Below are 17,953 nucleotides of genomic sequence, written 5' to 3'. Positions count from 1 at the left end.
TTTGTCTGAATGTCCATGTGGACACTTAAGAATTGTGACCGTTCCGCCCGGACCAGTTGAGTTAATGTCTGTTTCCCGCCTGTCCGGACCGATTCTCACCCCTAAACCGAACCGATCAGTTTTTGGATCGAACCGCTCACTATTCGAATCGGTTCGGCTAGAAAACCGAGCAACTTAAATCGGTTTAATTTGGCTTCGGCTTGGATTTCTTGAAACCGCCCTAGTCGAACCGAACGAACCCTAAAGTATTGTTTTTCATTTTTTTTTTGAGTTAAATCAGAATTTACATTCATATGTAGGAATTCAATCTAAATTTGAGACTTTTTACTCATTTGAGTACAACATGAGATTTACATAAGTAAATTACAACACGGAACTTACAAAAGTAAATTACAACATGAAAAGAGTACGACGTTACAATAACTTAATGAAAAGACCCTAAAGATCACAAAATGAGAGGGGAAAACCTATAGGTCATAAACTTTATTATACTAAAAAATATGTAGGAAAGATAAACCAATTAGAGAAATTGAGAGCGTGCGAGTCTGTCAGAAAGAAGTTGTTTAGCGAAGCTAATTAAATTATCCTTTTATTTTCCTTTTGTCTTCTCGATATTTGTTGTTACGTCAAAACCTTAGATTGAACCAACATTGCGTACAAGTCAAAACATCTATAATGTTTTTTGTCCAATCAAACCAAATTGGAGCAATCACATGATACTAATATAGTGTTCTTCAGTCGAATCATTGAATTCGTCATCGTGCAACGTTGAGATCGTGGAAAACGTCAAGGGAAAGAGACGTCATTTAAGAGGAGGAACATCGTGACCGACGGAAGCAATGAGTGGCGGAGAAGACTTATGAATGTCACCGGAGACATTGACATTTGATTTCAAAGATGAAGGCTGGGTTAAATCCATAACTTCATCTTCTTGTTGTTTATGTGGTAATCTTCATTCTTTCATTGGTAGAAACTGCTTGTCATCTCCAATTTTGTTATTTTCTTCTTATTCAACCTTGATAAGTTTGTATATTCCTATTTCTGCTCATCGGTCCCTCTTATGTTTCAATCTCTACCCTCTTTCTCTCTGTATAAAACATGTATCAAAGCAAGAGAGAGAGATCGAAGTAGATACGAAAACCCAGATCGCGATCAAGAGGAGAAGGTAACTTGGGTATTGAAAATACCGTCTAGTTTCCTCTCCCTCTTGTTTAAAAGTGTTAAACTGAAAAAAAAAATTAATAGATTCTTACTCAACAAATTTATATTATATGCAACGAAGTGAAATTGTGCTCGATTAAACCGATTAATCGAACTCAACCGAGCCAAATCAAACCGGGCCGAAACATACCGATCGGCCAAAGTCAACGGAATAATCGCTCTACTTCGACCGACGATTTAGTCAAACCGCCACTTAGTGGTTCGACTTCGGCTGAAGCTGAAACCGAAAAAAGAATCGACCGTCCTCGCCCCAAAGTTTAACTAAAGGCACGTAAATATCAAAATGTTGGGGACAATAATGGGCATCTCAAGTAATTGTAATGAAATTCTGAGGGTAATTACGTAAGTCAAATTACAATCTATAGATAAGAGGAGCTAGGGTTTTCAATTGTTGAGGCAGATAACAGAGGAGCAGAAACCTAGTTGCGGCCAATCGAGTAGGAAAATGAAGTTCTTGAAACCTAACAAGGCAGTGATCATCCTCCAAGGACGATACGCCGGAAGGAAAGCAGTTATCATCAGAAACTTCGACGATGGAACTCGTGATCGTCCATACGGTCACTGTTTGGTTGCCGGAATCTCAAAATACCCAAAGAAAGTGATTCGTAAAGATTCAGCAAAGAAAACTGCAAAGAAATCTAGGGTTAAAGCTTTCATCAAACTCGTTAACTACAATCACATTATGCCTACTCGTTACACTCTTGATGTTGATTTGAAAGATATCATTAATCTTGAATCTCTTCAATCTAAAGACAAGAAGGTTACTGCCGCTAAGGAGACTAAAGCTCGTTTCGAAGAAAGGTTCAAGACTGGAAAGAACAGGTGGTTTTTCACTAAACTTAGGTTTTAATTATTCTGTTTTATTAATTATAAGGAGATTATTAGAACTCTTTGATTTGATGGTATTTTTTATATCAACAGATCTTGTTTTTAGGGTTTAGTTTTGTTGTTGCTTTCGCAGCTGACTATTTTGATTTAATCTTGTTATGAAATTTTGGTTTTGAAATTGATGAATGTTTGGATTAAATTCTTGATGAAATTTTCTCTATGGCGCCCATTGTTGTTTAAGAATTAGGGTTTGTTATAGATATGCTTTAGTACTAATGTTGACAAATAGCTCGAGATCTTATATTGCATTTTGATTAATCATTAATCTGGATATTAAGAACTAGCTAATGCTAATCTAAAACATCTCCTAAATGAGATCAGTATTATGTTTTAGGGGTGTAATAGAATTGCATTATGATTATGGTCTTAGAATTTTCATTTGATTCTTGAATTCTTTTAGGTCATGGCAGACCATGTCATTTCTTGAGTAAATAAACTAGGGTTTTATGGAGTAGTAGCGCTTCTCCTTCATCTTCTTTGAAACAATACTTATAAGTCGGAGCTAATGGGCTATGTAGACAAATCGATTATACAACCTGAAATTCTGATTGTTGAAGATGGTAAATGGATCTTAAATCCGGAGCTAAGCTAATTTGGTGGGATAGCTTTGTCAAATCGTTTGGAAACTTTCTAGGTTAGTTTCTTTTTTTCATTTGGAGACATCAGAATAGATCTAGAGCTATCTTTAGATGATTTATGCTGTATTAGTAACTATGTTTTTCGATTACTTCATCAAGAGCAATGGATTGCTCATTCAAGATTGGAAGATCAGACTTGTGCATTTTCTCCGGGATCTTCCAAGAGCTGAGAGCAATGTACCAGCTCCCAAACGAGGAGTTTCCATACCCACTTTGGGAGCTTCTAAAATTTTCAATTCCAATACCAGAATTTCTAAGGCAATTTTCAATTTAAAAGTAATGGCTAGTTAATGTTAAATTATTACTAATAACATTTAAAAAAAGATCATACTACGTTATAGGACAAATAATGCTCATTCAATGTCGAATTCGCGCTCATAATATTCCTCCACCGTCTTTTATAAATAGCAAGTTGTTTGGCAGGATGTCTAGGTGTCTCAACGAAGACCTAAAACTTCAAGTTGTAATGATATCGATTCTTGAAGAAGTCTATTTCTCTTGCTATTTCTCTTGCTATCCTCCACTACTTTGATCTCCCAAAATCCACGATGTCATTTTAACGCATGAAGATTTCTCCCCTCTTTTGCTTTTATTCTTTAATTCCGTGCTGGTTTTTCTCCGTAGTGGTATTTATTGGATACTTAAAAATTGTGATCTTTTGTCTAGGTCATTAGAAGGATTTCTTTTGTTTGATGAAGATTGTGATAAATCTGACATCCATTTGTGGTGGTCTTTCAAAATTGCAGGCGTCTAATAATGCCTAAAAGATACATAATAAATACATGAGTGAGATATTCACCTTCATATGTGAGTTGACTAAGTCTGTGATCTTCACCATGATGGAGGTATTTCAAAATTGCAGGCGTCTAATAATGCCTAAAAGATACATAATAAATACATGAGTGAGATATTCACCTTCATATGTGAGTTGACTAAGTCTGTGATCTTCACCATGATGGAGGTATTTTACGCTTGGAGAATCTCTACTCTAATGATTATTCTATGTGATGCGTGGAGATCCAAATGCATCACAATTTTTTTTCTTCATCACGTTATCATGGAAACAACCTTCATTCCAAACTCGTCACCATCGATCCACAACGAGGAGTTGGAGAAGGAAAGAACTTCGTTCTAGCAAGGTACCACCATAGATCGTTGATGAAATTTTGAAATAGAAAGCCCAAAGTAATTTCGATTCTTCGAATCCTGAAACACAAATCAACGCGAAGTTATCTTTTGAAAATACCTTTGGATTGGAGTAGTCTGAGACCTATCAGACCGGTTTCAGTCTGAGACTTTGTTTTAGGTCTCAGTCAGGTCAATCTGTGTCTTTTATACCGAGGTGTCAATAGGCGTTCGTGGTCAAAGGAATTTTCTAGTACGGAGTAAGGGGTATTTAAATTTTTCCTGTTCTTTGTTTTTTCCCCAAACTATATAAAGAGGACGAACTAGCAATTTGCAATAGAATCATCCCTTGTCACCTTTCTTTATCTCTCTCTGACCGTCTGTCCGTCTCTAGCGGTTCTGAATAGTTCACGACCATGGTGATGAAAAGAAACCGAAGTTCATTCCCTGACGATATCATCACCAACATCTTTGCTATGTTACCAGTCAAATCTATCAATCGATTCAAGTCACTATCCAAAACATGGTCTTCTCAATTCTCTAGCCCTAACTTCATTAAACTCTATAACTCTCATTCTATTAGACTAGACAAATTTAGTCTCATCCTGAGTATGGGTTATGAAAGATTCATATCAGTCGATAATGAATCAGTATTATCTAATAAAGTTCTTGATATGATCGGCAATTACCCATTCACTATTTCTCGACACGACCTCGTAGTGGGTTCTTGTAATGGCTTGATTTGCTACACTTATAATAATAATGTTTACCTTTGGAACCCATCCACTAATGAATATAGAGTTCTATGGTCATACCTTCCCGTGTACCACTTAAAGATAACAAAAAGTTACATGTTTGCTATTGGACATATGGGTTCGGTTATGATTACAAGTTTATATTAATTATAGGTATCATTGACGGCCGTGATGTTATTTATGAGATCATAGGTCCGATTCATGGAAATCATTGGTGAAATTCCTTACAAAAATATCAGTTATATGAAGTGTGTTGTGTTTTTTAATAGAGCTCTTCACTGGAAAGCCACTTCATCTACGGGCGAAACCTCCTGTAATGTTATACTTTCACTTGATATGGTTGATTATAGATGTAAGGAACGACCGATACCTATGGATTTGAATGCCAGATCTTCTGCATTCTTATCAACTTCGACAACATTGTGTGTTTTGGGTGAGTATCTTTGTATATTTGATAATATTTCTAAAGCTCAAACTGATGTATGGGTAATGAAGGAGTATGGGGTCACTGGGTCTTGGACTAAATTGTTCAACATCACCGCAGACAATGTTATTCAAGTAGTTTCTATGACGAAACCGATAATATCCTTCAAGAATGGTTACGTATTGTTGGAGAGTTTGAGGGGTTTGATTTTATATGGTCAAAAACGGGAAAAGGTAACAATTTCTAAGCGAGAAATTTGTTTTTGTTATTTCCGAGGAGTTACTTGTGTAAGGAGTTTAGTTTCAGTTAGTTCTAATTTTGTATTTGAAGCACAAAAGGTCTAGACGATCCGTATTAGAAGATCGTATGTTGGACCATCTCTAAGTACGGTCGTCTAGACTTTTTGTTTGAAGCAAAAAAATACCACCCCGAGAATTAACGGAAGAGAAAAAATAAGCTCTACGAGCAAATATTTATTTGGCATATTATGCCCGAAGTATGTATGAGTCCAGTTATGTGTTAAAGAACCATAAGTTACAATGAGTTAAATTCTTTTGTTATAAGTTTAATTATCTCGATCGATGTTGGTATTGACATGCTGCAATTTGTGATTTTAGTCTTTGTAGCTCATTAATATCCTAACACTTATTTACCTCTAACTCCCAAAATCGAAAATACAATACTTCTTTACAACGATAGCAACTCTTTATAAGACTATGCAAACATAAGTGCGTTCGAGTTAGACCTATACTCATATTTAAGACATTAAGAATTTGAATATAGGGAAGAATGTGAAAGAAAAAGGCCGCGGTTTTGGGGAATAAAGAAAATTCTCCGAGGAATAAATTCTCGAGGGAATCCAAATTTTTTTGAAAATTCTCCGGGGAATAAATTTTTATAGGGAATACATAATATATTTTTTTGGAAGTTCTCCTCCATCTCATCTATTCTCTCTGCCACTTCATCTTCTCGACACCTCATCATCTTCTGCGACGACCTTCAAACACTAAAAAAAAGTTAGTTTCTCGCTCCACTCTCTCTCTAATTTTTTTTTCTTTTCTCTCTCTCTAGAACAGGTCTAGAGAGAGAGAAGGTCTGTTCGTGACCTTCAATTGGTTTTGCAATGTTTTGTTTTAGGTTTTAAGAGTGAAAGATCATTAATAACTCAGTATATTATAGTAAAATTTATAAGATCAAATCCAAAGGGATTACAGATATAATTAGTCACTGAAACCCAAACACATAAATGAATAACAATTCAATCTAGACAACATCAACCATGAACATGACATTCTTCTTGCTTCTTCCTTAATCTTCTTCTTGACTTCTTCATCGTTTTTCATACTAATATTCTTGGGAGCAGAAGTTGAAGAGAGTTTTTGAGCCTGAGAATAAGATCTGAGATTATTCTTTGTGTGTTGATGAATTGATCTAAAAGCATACTTCCATCTGCAAATCCCTAATTGATCTTTCAATGCTTCAACTACCCCCATACTTGTTGCTATAAACCAAGCTTTACTAACTGAACCAGTACTCATTTTCTTTTCACTTTTCTGATTTTGACTCTTTTGAATCTTCTTCTCAGAAAAATGAAATTGACAGTGATTTTCTAATGAAGAAACACAAGTGGGTATCTCTCTATATATAGTATTTATTAAAGGAAAATCTGAATCTTAAAATACCAGCAATTGCAAGTGGGTTTTAGAAATTGGGTGGATTTTGATTTTATTAATAAGACTTTTAATTAGTGCTAAAAGGAGGAAATGAACATACCTTCTCTCTCTAGATCTGTTCTAGAGAGAGAAAAAAAATTAGAGAGAGAGAGAGAGGAGAGAGAAAATTTGAAAAAAAAAAGTTTTTTTTTTAATGTTTGAAGGTGTCGGCCGAAAAATTGGCCGGCCGGCGACTTTCGCCGGAGAAGATGATGAGGTGTCGAAAAGATGAAGTGGCAGAGAGAGGTGATGAGATGGAGGAACTTTTTTATAGCATCTTCTAAAATTAGAAGCCCCTTAGCAATAAAAAGAAACATAAAAAGTCAATCTCATTTGACTAGTTTTAAGAAAAGTCTTTATTCCCCGGAGAATTTTCTTTATTCCCCAAAGCCGCGGCCAAGAAAAAATAAGAAAATGGTAAGTTTAACTCTTAAAAGAGTATTTCAGTCCGCCAATTGTACGACAATGTAATCGGTTTCCAAAAAAAAAAACTCTTAAAAGAGTATTTCAGTCCGCCAATTAAAAAATACGACAATTTCTAATAAAATGTAGTAACAGTTTAACAATACTATTTCATCCCACAAACATTACCGAAAATAATAAAATGTAGTGACAGTTTTAACAATACTATTTCATCACACACAACTTTGAAGATACATCCAAACACCATTCATTCTAAAGCAGTGGATTGTGTAGGAGTTTAGTGTCACTGGATGCGAAAACGTATTTGAAGCAGGAATCTAACAAAGATAAACAATGAAGGATAAGAAGTCCCCGTGAAGGCTTATATTATTATGGCGACTTTGTATTAAATTAAGACTAGCAATATGTTTATGCCAACATTTTTATTTTTCATGGGGGTTTCAAGCCTGAACTTTATTTTGATTTAATGTGTTAAAAGAACCATGAATTATATATCAGTTAAGCCTACTTTCATTTATGTATTGAGGTATTGCTATGGAGGTTTGAGGAGTTTTTTTTGTGTTATATATTTTTAATGTGCTGGATCACGTAATCTTTTGTTTGATGGAGATTGTGATAAGTCTTGACACCCATTTGTGGTGGTCTTTCAATATTGTAGGCGTCTAATAATGCCTAACCAATACAAAAAATAATAATGCCTAATTAACCAATACAAAATAAGTACGTGAGTGAGATATTCACCTTTAGATGACTAAGTCCGTGATCTTCACCATCATTGAGGTATTTTACGTTGGAGAATCTCTGCCTCTAATGATTATTCCACGTGATGCATGGAGATTCGAATGCACCGCAATTTTTTTCTCTTCATCACGTTATCATAGAAACAACATTCATTCGAAACATGTCACCATCGATCCACAACAAGGAGTTCGAGAGGGAAAGAACTTCGTTTTAGCAAGGAACTACCATGGGTTATTGATGAAATTTTGAAAGAGAAAGCCCAAAGTAATTTGATTCTTCGAACCCTAAAAAACAAATCATATTTAGATTTACTATGGAAACATACTCGAAGTTCTCTCTTGAAAATACTTTTGGATTTGAGTAATCTGAGACCTATCAGACCGGTTTGAGTCGGAGACCTTGCTTTAGGTCTCAAACAGGTCAATCCGTGTCCTTTATACCCAGTTGTCAATAAGTGTTCGTGGTCAAAGGAACTTGATTAAAGTCAATCCTCTTCTGAGTGCAAATAGCAATTTGTCTGGGGCGTTTAGCCTCTCCCTTGTAAAATCTTTGTGTTTCCAAAAAAAATGCTCCAAAATATCATGTTTCCTTTTCTAGTACGGACTAAGGAGTATTAAATTTTTCCTATTCTTAGTTTTTTTTCCCCCAAACTATATAATATAAAGAGGACGAACTAGCAATTTGCATTAGAATCATCCCTTGATCGTTGCTAGAGGTTTCTGAATAGTTCGCGACTATGGTGATCAAAAGACACCCAAGTTCATTGCACGTCGATATCATCACCAACATCTTTGCTATGTTACCTGCCAAATATATTTATCGATTCAAGTCACTATCCAAAACATGGTCTTCTCGACTATCTACCCCTAACTTCATCAAACTTTATTACTCCCATTCTATTCGACTAGACAAATTTAGTCTCATCCTAAGTGTGGGTGATGGATTCATCTCTATCGATAATGAATCAGTATTATCTAATAAACCTCTAGATATGATCGACAATTACCCATTCATTAATTCTCTACACAACCGCGTAGTGGGTTCTTGTAATGGCTTGATTTGCTACACTTATAATATTAATAAAATTTACCTTTGGAACCCATCTACTGATGAATATAGAGTTCTACCGTCCTACCCTCCACTTGTACCACCTATAGATAAAAATTTACATGTTTGCAATTGGACATATGGGTTCGGTTATGATTTCAAGCTTGATGATTATAAGTTTATATTAGTTATAGCTATCAGTAACTGCCTAGATTTTATTAATAAGATCATAATCTACTCTTTACTGTCCGATTCATGGAAATTCATTGGTGAAATTCCTTACAAACTTATCAATTATATGAAGTGTGGTGTGTTCCTAAATAGTGCTCTTCACTGGAAAGCCACTTCATCTACGGGCGAAACCTCATGTAATGTTATACTTTCACTTGATATGGTTGACGAGAGATTTAAGGAACTACCGATACCTATGGATTTGAAGGCCAGATCTTCTGCATTCTTATCAACTTCGATAACATTGGGTGTTTTGGGTGAGTATCTTTGTATATTTGAAGATATTTCTAAAGCTCAAACTGATGTATGGGTAATGAAGGAGTATGGGGTCACTGGGTCTTGGACAAAATTGTTCAGCATTACCAAAGACAATGTTATTCAAGTAGTTTCTATGATGAAGCCGATAATGTCCTTCAAGAATGGTTACATACTGTTAAAGAATTTGACGGGTTTGGTTTTATATGATCAAAAGCGGGAAAAAGATACAATTTCTAAGCTAAATACGGACTTCTCTCATTTCCAAGTAGTTAATTGTGTAAGAAGTTTAGTTTCACTGAATTCTAATTTGTATTTGAAGCACAAAAAGTCTAAACAACCCGTGTTTTAGGACCGTCTGTTGGACCATGCATCTCTAAATACGGCCGTCTAGACTTTTTGTTTGAAACAAAAATGGCCCCCTTCGGAGGATTAACGGAAGAGATAAAGAAGCTATATGGAGGGGTATTTATTATGCCCTAACTATGTAGGAATCCAGTTATGTGTTAAAGAACCATAAGTTACAATGAGTCAATAAGTTCAATTCTTTTGATAAATTTAATTATCTCAATCGATCTATATTGGTATTTGCAATTTATGATTCTTTTTTGTATGCTTTATGTATTGAATGTGCTTGCTAGCTAGGTATAACTTTGAACATGTAATCTTGATAACTACATACTACTATATTTCATTATGCTATTACAACCATTTCGATGTCGTCAGCTCGGAAGATGTCTCACTGCTCCTTCCCCACAATCATGCAGCTATGCCAAATCTAATGCATCGATGAAGAAGCAAACTCAACTGAGGACCGAGGATACCAAACTCGTGGCTTCACTATGGGCCTCCCCCAAACTATATAAAGAGGACGAACTACCAATTTGCATTAGAATCGTCTCTAGTGGTTTTCTGAATAGTTCATTGCCTGACGATGATGATGATGAAAAGACACCCAAGTTCATTGCTATAATCACCAACATATTTGCTATGTTACCCGTCAAATCTATCTATCGATTCAAGTCACTATCCAAAACATGGTCTTCCCAATTCTCTACCCCTAACTTCATCAAACTCTATAACTCTCATTCTATTCGACTTGACAAATTTAGTCTCATCCTCAGTCTTGATTGTGAAGGATTCATCTCCGTCGATAAAGAATCATTATTATCTAATAAACCTCTTGATATGATCGACAATTACCCATTTACTATTTCTAAACACGACCGCATAGTGGGTTCTTGTAATGGCTTGATTTGCTACATTAATAATTTTAATACACGTTTACCTTTGGAACCCATCTACTGATGAATATAGAGTTCTACCGCCACCCCCTCTACCTAATATAAGCTTGATAATTACAAGTTTATATTAGTTATCAGTGACAGCCATGATTTTATTAGTGAGATCATAATCTACTCTTTTCGGTCAGATTCATGGAAATTCATTGATGAAATTCCTTACAAAATCATCCGTAATATGATGTGTGGTGTGATTTTTAATGGAGCTCTTCACTGGAAAGCCACTCCATCGAGCGAAACCTACTCGGCTGTTATACTTTCCCTTGATATGGTGAACGAGAGATTTAAGGAACTAGCAATGCCTGTGGGTGTGAGATATACACCATTCACATCAAGTTTGATAACTTTGGCTGTTTTGGGAGAGTATCTTTGTATATGTGATAATAAATATATAGATGGAACCGATGTATGGGTAATGAAGGAGTATGGGGTCACTGGGTCTTGGACTAAATTGTTCAGCACTACCAAAGACACTGTTATTCTATATTCTGTGGAGAAGCCGATAATGTCCTTCAAGAATGGTTACATTCTGTTAAAGAATATTTGGGGTTTGGTTTTATATGATCTAAAGCGGGAAAAAACTACAATTTCGAGGCTAGATACAAACTTCCGTCATTTCCAAGGAGTTATTTGCGTAAGGAGTTTAGTTTCACTGAATTCTAATTTGTATTTGAAGCACAAAAAAGTCTAGATGACCCGTATTTAATGGACAGTCTGGCATATTTACATAAAACTGGAATTATATTTGGTTCGGGTTTCTTTATTTTATTTTTGGCAATACCTCCCCGAGGGGTATTATGCGTGAGCCATATATAGAGAGAGAGATTGTTCTTGATAAATTATTTCTTGTGTATTAATCAATGATTTACATGTAGTTATACAAGCAATACCCAACGGGGTTTATCCTAAGTCTATTCAATCTTTACAACCAAAAATACGTATTTAGAGTTTATCTAAATACTTGATAGTAAATATCCTAAATACTAACCGAACGGGGTATTGACATTGTGCTACGGGAGGCTTCGCGATCTTTTTCCCGCTTTATTTATTGAATGTTCTAGCTAAAAGTCATTATAACAAAGGTAATTTCTGTTAATGATAGATTACATCTTATATTGAGTTACAAAAGAATAACACCTAAACCTAAAGTTAAATTACATTGAGTACACAAGCAATACCCAAAATCAGTCCTTAACAAGCAAATACACAAGGATTAAACAAAATTAGGATAAACCTTTTACAACACCAGCTCAATTCTTCATCAATCGACTACCAAAATTCTTTTTTGAGGGCTCATAATATTCCTCTATCATCTTCTTACAAATAGCAAGTTGTTTGGCAGACATGTCCTAAGTGTTTTGGGCCTATCAAGTCTAGCTTATATTGTTCCGACTGTAAATGATTTGAAGTCAAGATACCCTAAAGTGTAGGGTAGATGTATATTTATATAAAAAGAGAGTGTGTACAAGATTACAAGAATGACCCTCAAATAAACCAAAAAAATACAAACACAGACCTAAAGAACAATATACACTAACACCCCCCCCCCCCCTCCCCCCCTCAAGCCGAACGGCTACCAACTAGTGAGAGCTTGAAATTAAGATCATGAAATCTTGATGATGGCAATCCTTTCGTAAAAATATCCGCCAATTGATCCTCCTTTGACTTGCTCACGAACAAAATGGAAATCAATTGCTGCGTGTTTGGTACGTGAGTGGAGAATAGGGTTAACCGCAAGATAAGTTGTACTCAAATTATCACAATAAATAATCGGAGAATCAGATAGGGGCAGCCCCAACTCATGTAGTAAATTTCGGACCCAAATAATTTCAGCAGTTGCATGGGCTACAGCCCTATATTCGGCCTCGGTTGACGATCGGGCCACTGTGGGTTGGGTTTTTGAAGCCCAAGCTATTAAATTCGGGCCAAGGAAGATACCATATCCAGAAGTAGATCGACGATCATCAGGCGAGCCAACCCAGTCAGCATCTGAATAACCAATGAGAGGCTGACTCGTGGCTCGCCGGAAAGATAGACCATGATCAAGAGATCCTTTGACATATCGGAGTATTCTTTTAGCAGCGATCAGGTGATGAGTTGTCGGTTTACCCATAAACTTTGATATTTGATTCACAGCATAAGCTATGTCTGGTCGAGTTAGGGTTAGGTATTGTAAGGCTCCCACAATACTTCGATAAAGTTGGGGATCAGGAAGAGTCTCACCATCATTCTTTGATAATTTTGTTCCAGTGATTACAGGAGTAGCCACTGGTTTTGAATCAATTAAGCCAAAACGACGAAGTAAGTCCAAAGAATACTTACGTTGTGTTATAGTTAACCCTTCTGATGATCGGGTGGCCTCCATTCCAAGGAAATAACTAAGATCACCAAGATCAGACATATCAAATTGAAGCTTGAGATTATTAATAAGGGACTGTAATAAACCAGGAGACGAACTGGTTACAATAATGTCGTCCACATATAATAATAGCACAGTGAGATCATGAGAAGCCCTATGATAGAACATTGAGGGATCGGATATCGATTGTTTGAAACCCAATTTTAAAATTGATGCACTAAAACGATGGTGCCATGCTCGAGGGGCATGCTTCAAGCCATAGAGAGCCTTATGTAACTTACAAACAAAATTAGGGTTTGAAGGATCCTCAAAACCCCTAGGTTGAGTTAGATAAACAGTTTCTTGAAGATTCCCATTAAGGAACGCATTTTTCACATCGAGTTGTCGAATACCCCAATTACCTGCAACAGCAAGAGAGAACCGTCCTAATGGTCGCAGGTCGAACAACAGGACTGTAGGTTTCACCATAGTCCACTCCATATTGTTGTGAGTATCCACGAGCAACTAATCTTGCCTTGTAACGTTCGATCGAGCCATCAGCTTTCTGTTTTACCTTGTAAATCCATTTGGAATCAATTATATTTCCATTTGATGGTGGTGGTACCAGAGACCAAGTTTTATTTTTCAATAGAGCAGCCATTTCATCCTCCATAGCCTTTCTCCAGTGAGCATGCTTCGAAGCAGAGGAAAAGGTTGTTGGTTCATCAAAAGGGGAAGCAGAGACAGATTGGGATAGAAGGACTTTAGGTTTGCGAGTTCCATCCCTAGATCGAGTAACCATTGGGTGGATAGAAGAAGAAGAAGGGTTTGATGGGAGAATAGGAATGGAGGAGTCGACATTTGCAGGAACAGAAATTGGTAAAGTAGTAAGAGATTCGTTGATTTGGTTTGAAATTAGGGTTTCAGAGGGAGACAAGGTCAGTTGTGTGGTTGAAGGGACAGATGGCAGAGTAGTGGAGGGAATAGTGGCAGTAGCGACAGTTTGGTCGAGAATAGAAGGACCAGCTGGAGAGGGTAAGACAGGTGGTAATTCAGAGGATGTCGCTGGTGGATAGCGCGTGGCAGAAGTGGGACCACTTGGAGAGGACAAAGACGACGCGTTTTGTGTATGTGGAAAGGTAGTGGGTACAGGACCATTGGATTGGGTGGGAAAGATGACATCTCTGACCGTCCAAGTCAAAGTAGACGGAGAAGAGTTAGGGTTTTTCAAATTTTCAGTTTGTGAAGACGAAGATGAAGAAAAGGGAAAACCTCTTCGTCGAACAGGACATGTCGAGAAATATAGAGGCGAGAGGAACTTTCATCAAGACATTTATAGCCCTTATGATTGGGGCTATAACCCAGAAGAATACAGGGTTTCGTTTTTACATCGAGTTTTGAATTTCGATAGGGAGACAAAAGAGGGAAGCATCTACACCCAAAAGTTCGAAGATGATGATAGGAAGGTTTGAAATTAAATAATTTTTGAAAGGGAGAGAGATTATTAAGAACTGGAGTTGGTAACCGATTGATAGTATATATAGCTGTTTGGAAGGCATCCGGCCAATATTTAGTTAGAACCGAAGCTTGATGAAGGAGACATAGGGAAGTTTCAACCAAATGTCTGATTTTCCGTTCTGTTGGGGAGTGTGTGGGCATGAACGACGATGATGAATTCCATTTTGAATAAGATAGTTAGATAGGTCTGAATTAACAAACTCCCCTCCTCCATCTGATTGTAAAACTTTAATGGGTTTGCCAAATTGCTTTTCGACAAAGAGTTTGAAATTTTGAAAATGAAACTTTACTTCTGATTTTGTTTTGAGAAAATAAAGCCAAGTAAATCTGGTAAACTCATCAATTAACAATAGAACATAACGATGACCTGAAATCGACATCTCAGGGGATGGTCCCCAAAGATCAGTATGAATGATCTCATTTGGAGCAGAAGAATGATAAATAACAGAATCAAAAGGAAGACGATGATGTTTACTTGAAACACAACTCAAACATTTAGTTAAATTCATTACAGACTTTTTAATTCTTAAATCATTGTTTTTTATTACGAAATTTAAAACTTTCAGATGAGGATGAGCAAGGCGACGATGCCAAACTTCAGAGGTGGTGGTTGAGGCTGAAGAGTGAGATGATGCAAGCAAGGAGATTGGTGGTGATGAAGCTTTTGGAAGAGAGAGACGAAATAGGCCATGATCAATCGTTCCTACCAGGAGTCTCATCCCTGTTGGAATGTCCTGAACGAAGAAACCATTTCGATGAAACACCACAAAACAATCAAAATCATGGAGAAGGCGAGAAATAGAGATGAGATTCTTTTTGAAGGAAGGTACAAGTAACACATTTTTAAGAGAAATAGAAGTGAAAGGAAGAGAGATGTTAGAAATACCAGAAACAAAGGCTAGCTGACCTGTTCCCACCATTACTTGATCAGGGGCCGAAATTTCAGACCGAGCAGAGGTTGATGCAATGTCAGAGGCAATGTGCATTGATGCTCCTGAATCAATATACCAATTTGGATCCAGGGGAGCTGATTCAATCCCCATGGCAGCAAATGAGTGAGCCAAATCATAATGATTTGGAAGTTTGAAGCATTGACGAGCAGAATGGCCAAGTTTTCCACAATATTGACAAGTAATAGGAGAGGAGGATGAAGGTGGTGGTCCAAGAACAGAGTAAGAAGTATTTCTGTAATTACCTCTGTTTGAATGATAGTTTCGATTTCCTCGATAACCATCTCGACTTTGTCTTCCTCTGTTACCTCTTTGGACAGAGTATTGTGGAGCTCGAGGAGTTGGAGACGAGGATTGAGTGAAGAAAATAGGGGGTTGAACAGTGAGAGGCTTTGTAAGCTCCAGACGAAACTCATGAGTCAAAAGGAGAGAGTGAAGTTCTGAGTAGCTGGGAGGAGAAAGTCTTGTAGTAATGGAGGTGACAAAGTTCTCATAATCAGGACCAAGGCCTGAAAGCACAATAAGAACCAACTCAGAGTCTGCTACAGTATGACCTATAGCAGCAAGAAAGTCCGAGATGGATTTGATACGAAGGAGATAGTCAGAAATTGAGAGAGATCCCTTTTTGAGAGTTTGAAGTTGGAGTTTTAGATTCATTAGGCGAGCAGAGTTAAAAGATGAGAAAGTTCTCTCAAGAGAATCCCACACTTCTTTAGAAGTGGTTAATCCAAGAACTTGACTGAGAATGGGTTCTGTTAGAGTGGCATTTAGCCATGAGAGGAGCATCTGATCGATGCGATACCAAAAAACATACTCTGGATTTCGTTGAGGTTGAGAAGAGGACTCAGATAAACTTGGAAGAAACTCAGGAGGAGATGGGTAAGAACCATCAATGAACTTGAATAAGTCCTGAGAATGAAGGATTGGAAGAAGCTGACTTTTCCATAAGAGATAGTTAGTATGGTCAAGTCTTATGGATACAAGATTGGCAATGTTGGAAAGAGTTGGAAAGGGAGAACGGGTTTGGGTTTGGGTGGGAAAAGAAGAAGGAGAAGAAGGGCTCACAGTGAAGTCGGCCATTGAAGAAGAAGGAAGAAGCTGGATGTGCACTGAAAAACAAAGTAGAGAATAATTCTAGGGATTCTGCTCTTGATACCATGTAAATGATTTGAAGTCAAGATACCCTTAAAGTGTAGGGTAGATGTATATTTATATAAAAAGAGAGTGTGTACAAGATTACAAGAATGACCCTCAAATAAACCAAAAAAATACAAACACAGACCTAAAGAACAATATACACTAACACCGACGAAGATCTAGAGTTTCCCGTTGCAACGATATTTTTTTCTTGAAGAAGTTTCTTTCTCTCGCTATCTTCCACTACTTTCTTCTCCCAAAGCCACAACTCAGTTTTCATAATAAACCGCGAAGAACTCTCCGCACTTTTACTTTTATTCTTTAATTCCTTGCTTTCTTTTATTCCATGTGGTATTTGATGGGTACTTACATGTCCTGAGTCATAAAAAGATTTCATTTGTTTGGTGAAGATAGTGACAAGTCTGACATCCAATTGTGGTGATCTTTGAAAAGTTTAGGCGTTTAATAATGTCTGACATTTTCAAAATAAATACATGGTTTAACTCTTGAGATATTTGACGTGCACAACAATTTGTGCGGGTTATCTTGTAAGTGGTATGAGTATAAGCATACAACGAGTATAATGTTGGCATGCTACTTAGTTCATTAGTGAGTGAAATATCCACCTTCACATGTAAGTGTGTGATCATGGAGGTACTTTTTTTTTTGTTGAAATATCGTGGAGGTACTTGGATATCCATATGTGTCGAGACATTGCCACATAGAGACTCGTACACATGGAGGGTGAAGTAGATGAAATCTTTTAAAGGGTTTTAGCCTTATTGCGTCTGAAATCTTGGTACAATTTTTTGCCCAATACAATCCCTAGAACCCATCGTGAATTTGCCCTAAGAAGGGGTAGTTAGATGGTGTTGGATGAAGACCAATCTACCAATAATTCAGTGCCGTATCAAAAGTGGGCGAAATAAGGGTGGCAAAGTTTCTTAATTTCCTAATCTAGTAAGGAGTAGGAGTACTAAATTTTACCTGTTTCAGCCAAAGGATCTTTCTATCCCCAAACTATATAAAGAGGAGGGACTTACAATTTGCATTGGGGAAATTTGGCTAAAACTCTCTCCATATATATAACTCTATTTATCTCTCTCTCTGATAGTCTGTAGTAGTTTCCGAATAGTGTACGAAGATGATGATGATGATCGAAAGACACCCATGTTCATCACCGAGCCTCCCTGACGATATCATCACCAACATCTTTGCATTATTACCAGTCAAATCTATCTTTCGATTC

The 17,953-nt window shown here is 36.9% G+C and overlaps 3 protein-coding genes across 3 annotated transcripts; all 3 read left to right on the top strand.

The window, feature by feature from the left end:
- The first annotated feature begins 1,619 nt into the window (after nt 1-1,619).
- Nucleotides 1,620-2,248, top strand: LOC147570351 (large ribosomal subunit protein eL27x-like). The gene has a single exon (XM_086656914.1). The coding sequence runs from the start codon at nt 1,667-1,669 to the stop codon at nt 2,069-2,071; it is 405 nt and encodes a 134-aa protein (XP_086513040.1). The 5' UTR covers nt 1,620-1,666; the 3' UTR covers nt 2,072-2,248.
- Nucleotides 2,249-8,663: 6,415 nt separating this feature from the next.
- LOC147570350 (F-box/kelch-repeat protein At3g06240-like) lies at nt 8,664-9,812 on the top strand. The gene has a single exon (XM_086664379.1). The coding sequence runs from the start codon at nt 8,664-8,666 to the stop codon at nt 9,810-9,812; it is 1,149 nt and encodes a 382-aa protein (XP_086520505.1).
- A 437-nt stretch (nt 9,813-10,249) lies between these two features.
- Nucleotides 10,250-11,452, top strand: LOC147570349 (F-box/kelch-repeat protein At3g23880-like). Its single transcript, XM_086664371.1, has 2 exons — nt 10,250-10,703; nt 10,836-11,452. Exons 1-2 carry the CDS (start codon nt 10,250-10,252, stop codon nt 11,450-11,452), a joined length of 1,071 nt encoding a protein of 356 aa, XP_086520497.1.
- The last annotated feature ends 6,501 nt before the right edge of the window (nt 11,453-17,953 follow it).

This window comes from Eschscholzia californica, unplaced genomic scaffold (genome assembly GCF_041429995.1).
Source record: "Eschscholzia californica isolate CP2 unplaced genomic scaffold, dmEscCali1.0.p SCAF_1, whole genome shotgun sequence".
NCBI lineage: Eukaryota > Viridiplantae > Streptophyta > Magnoliopsida > Ranunculales > Papaveraceae > Eschscholzia > Eschscholzia californica.
The sequence above is the reverse complement of the archived record's forward strand: the minus strand, read 5'-3'. Positions and strand labels throughout refer to the sequence as shown.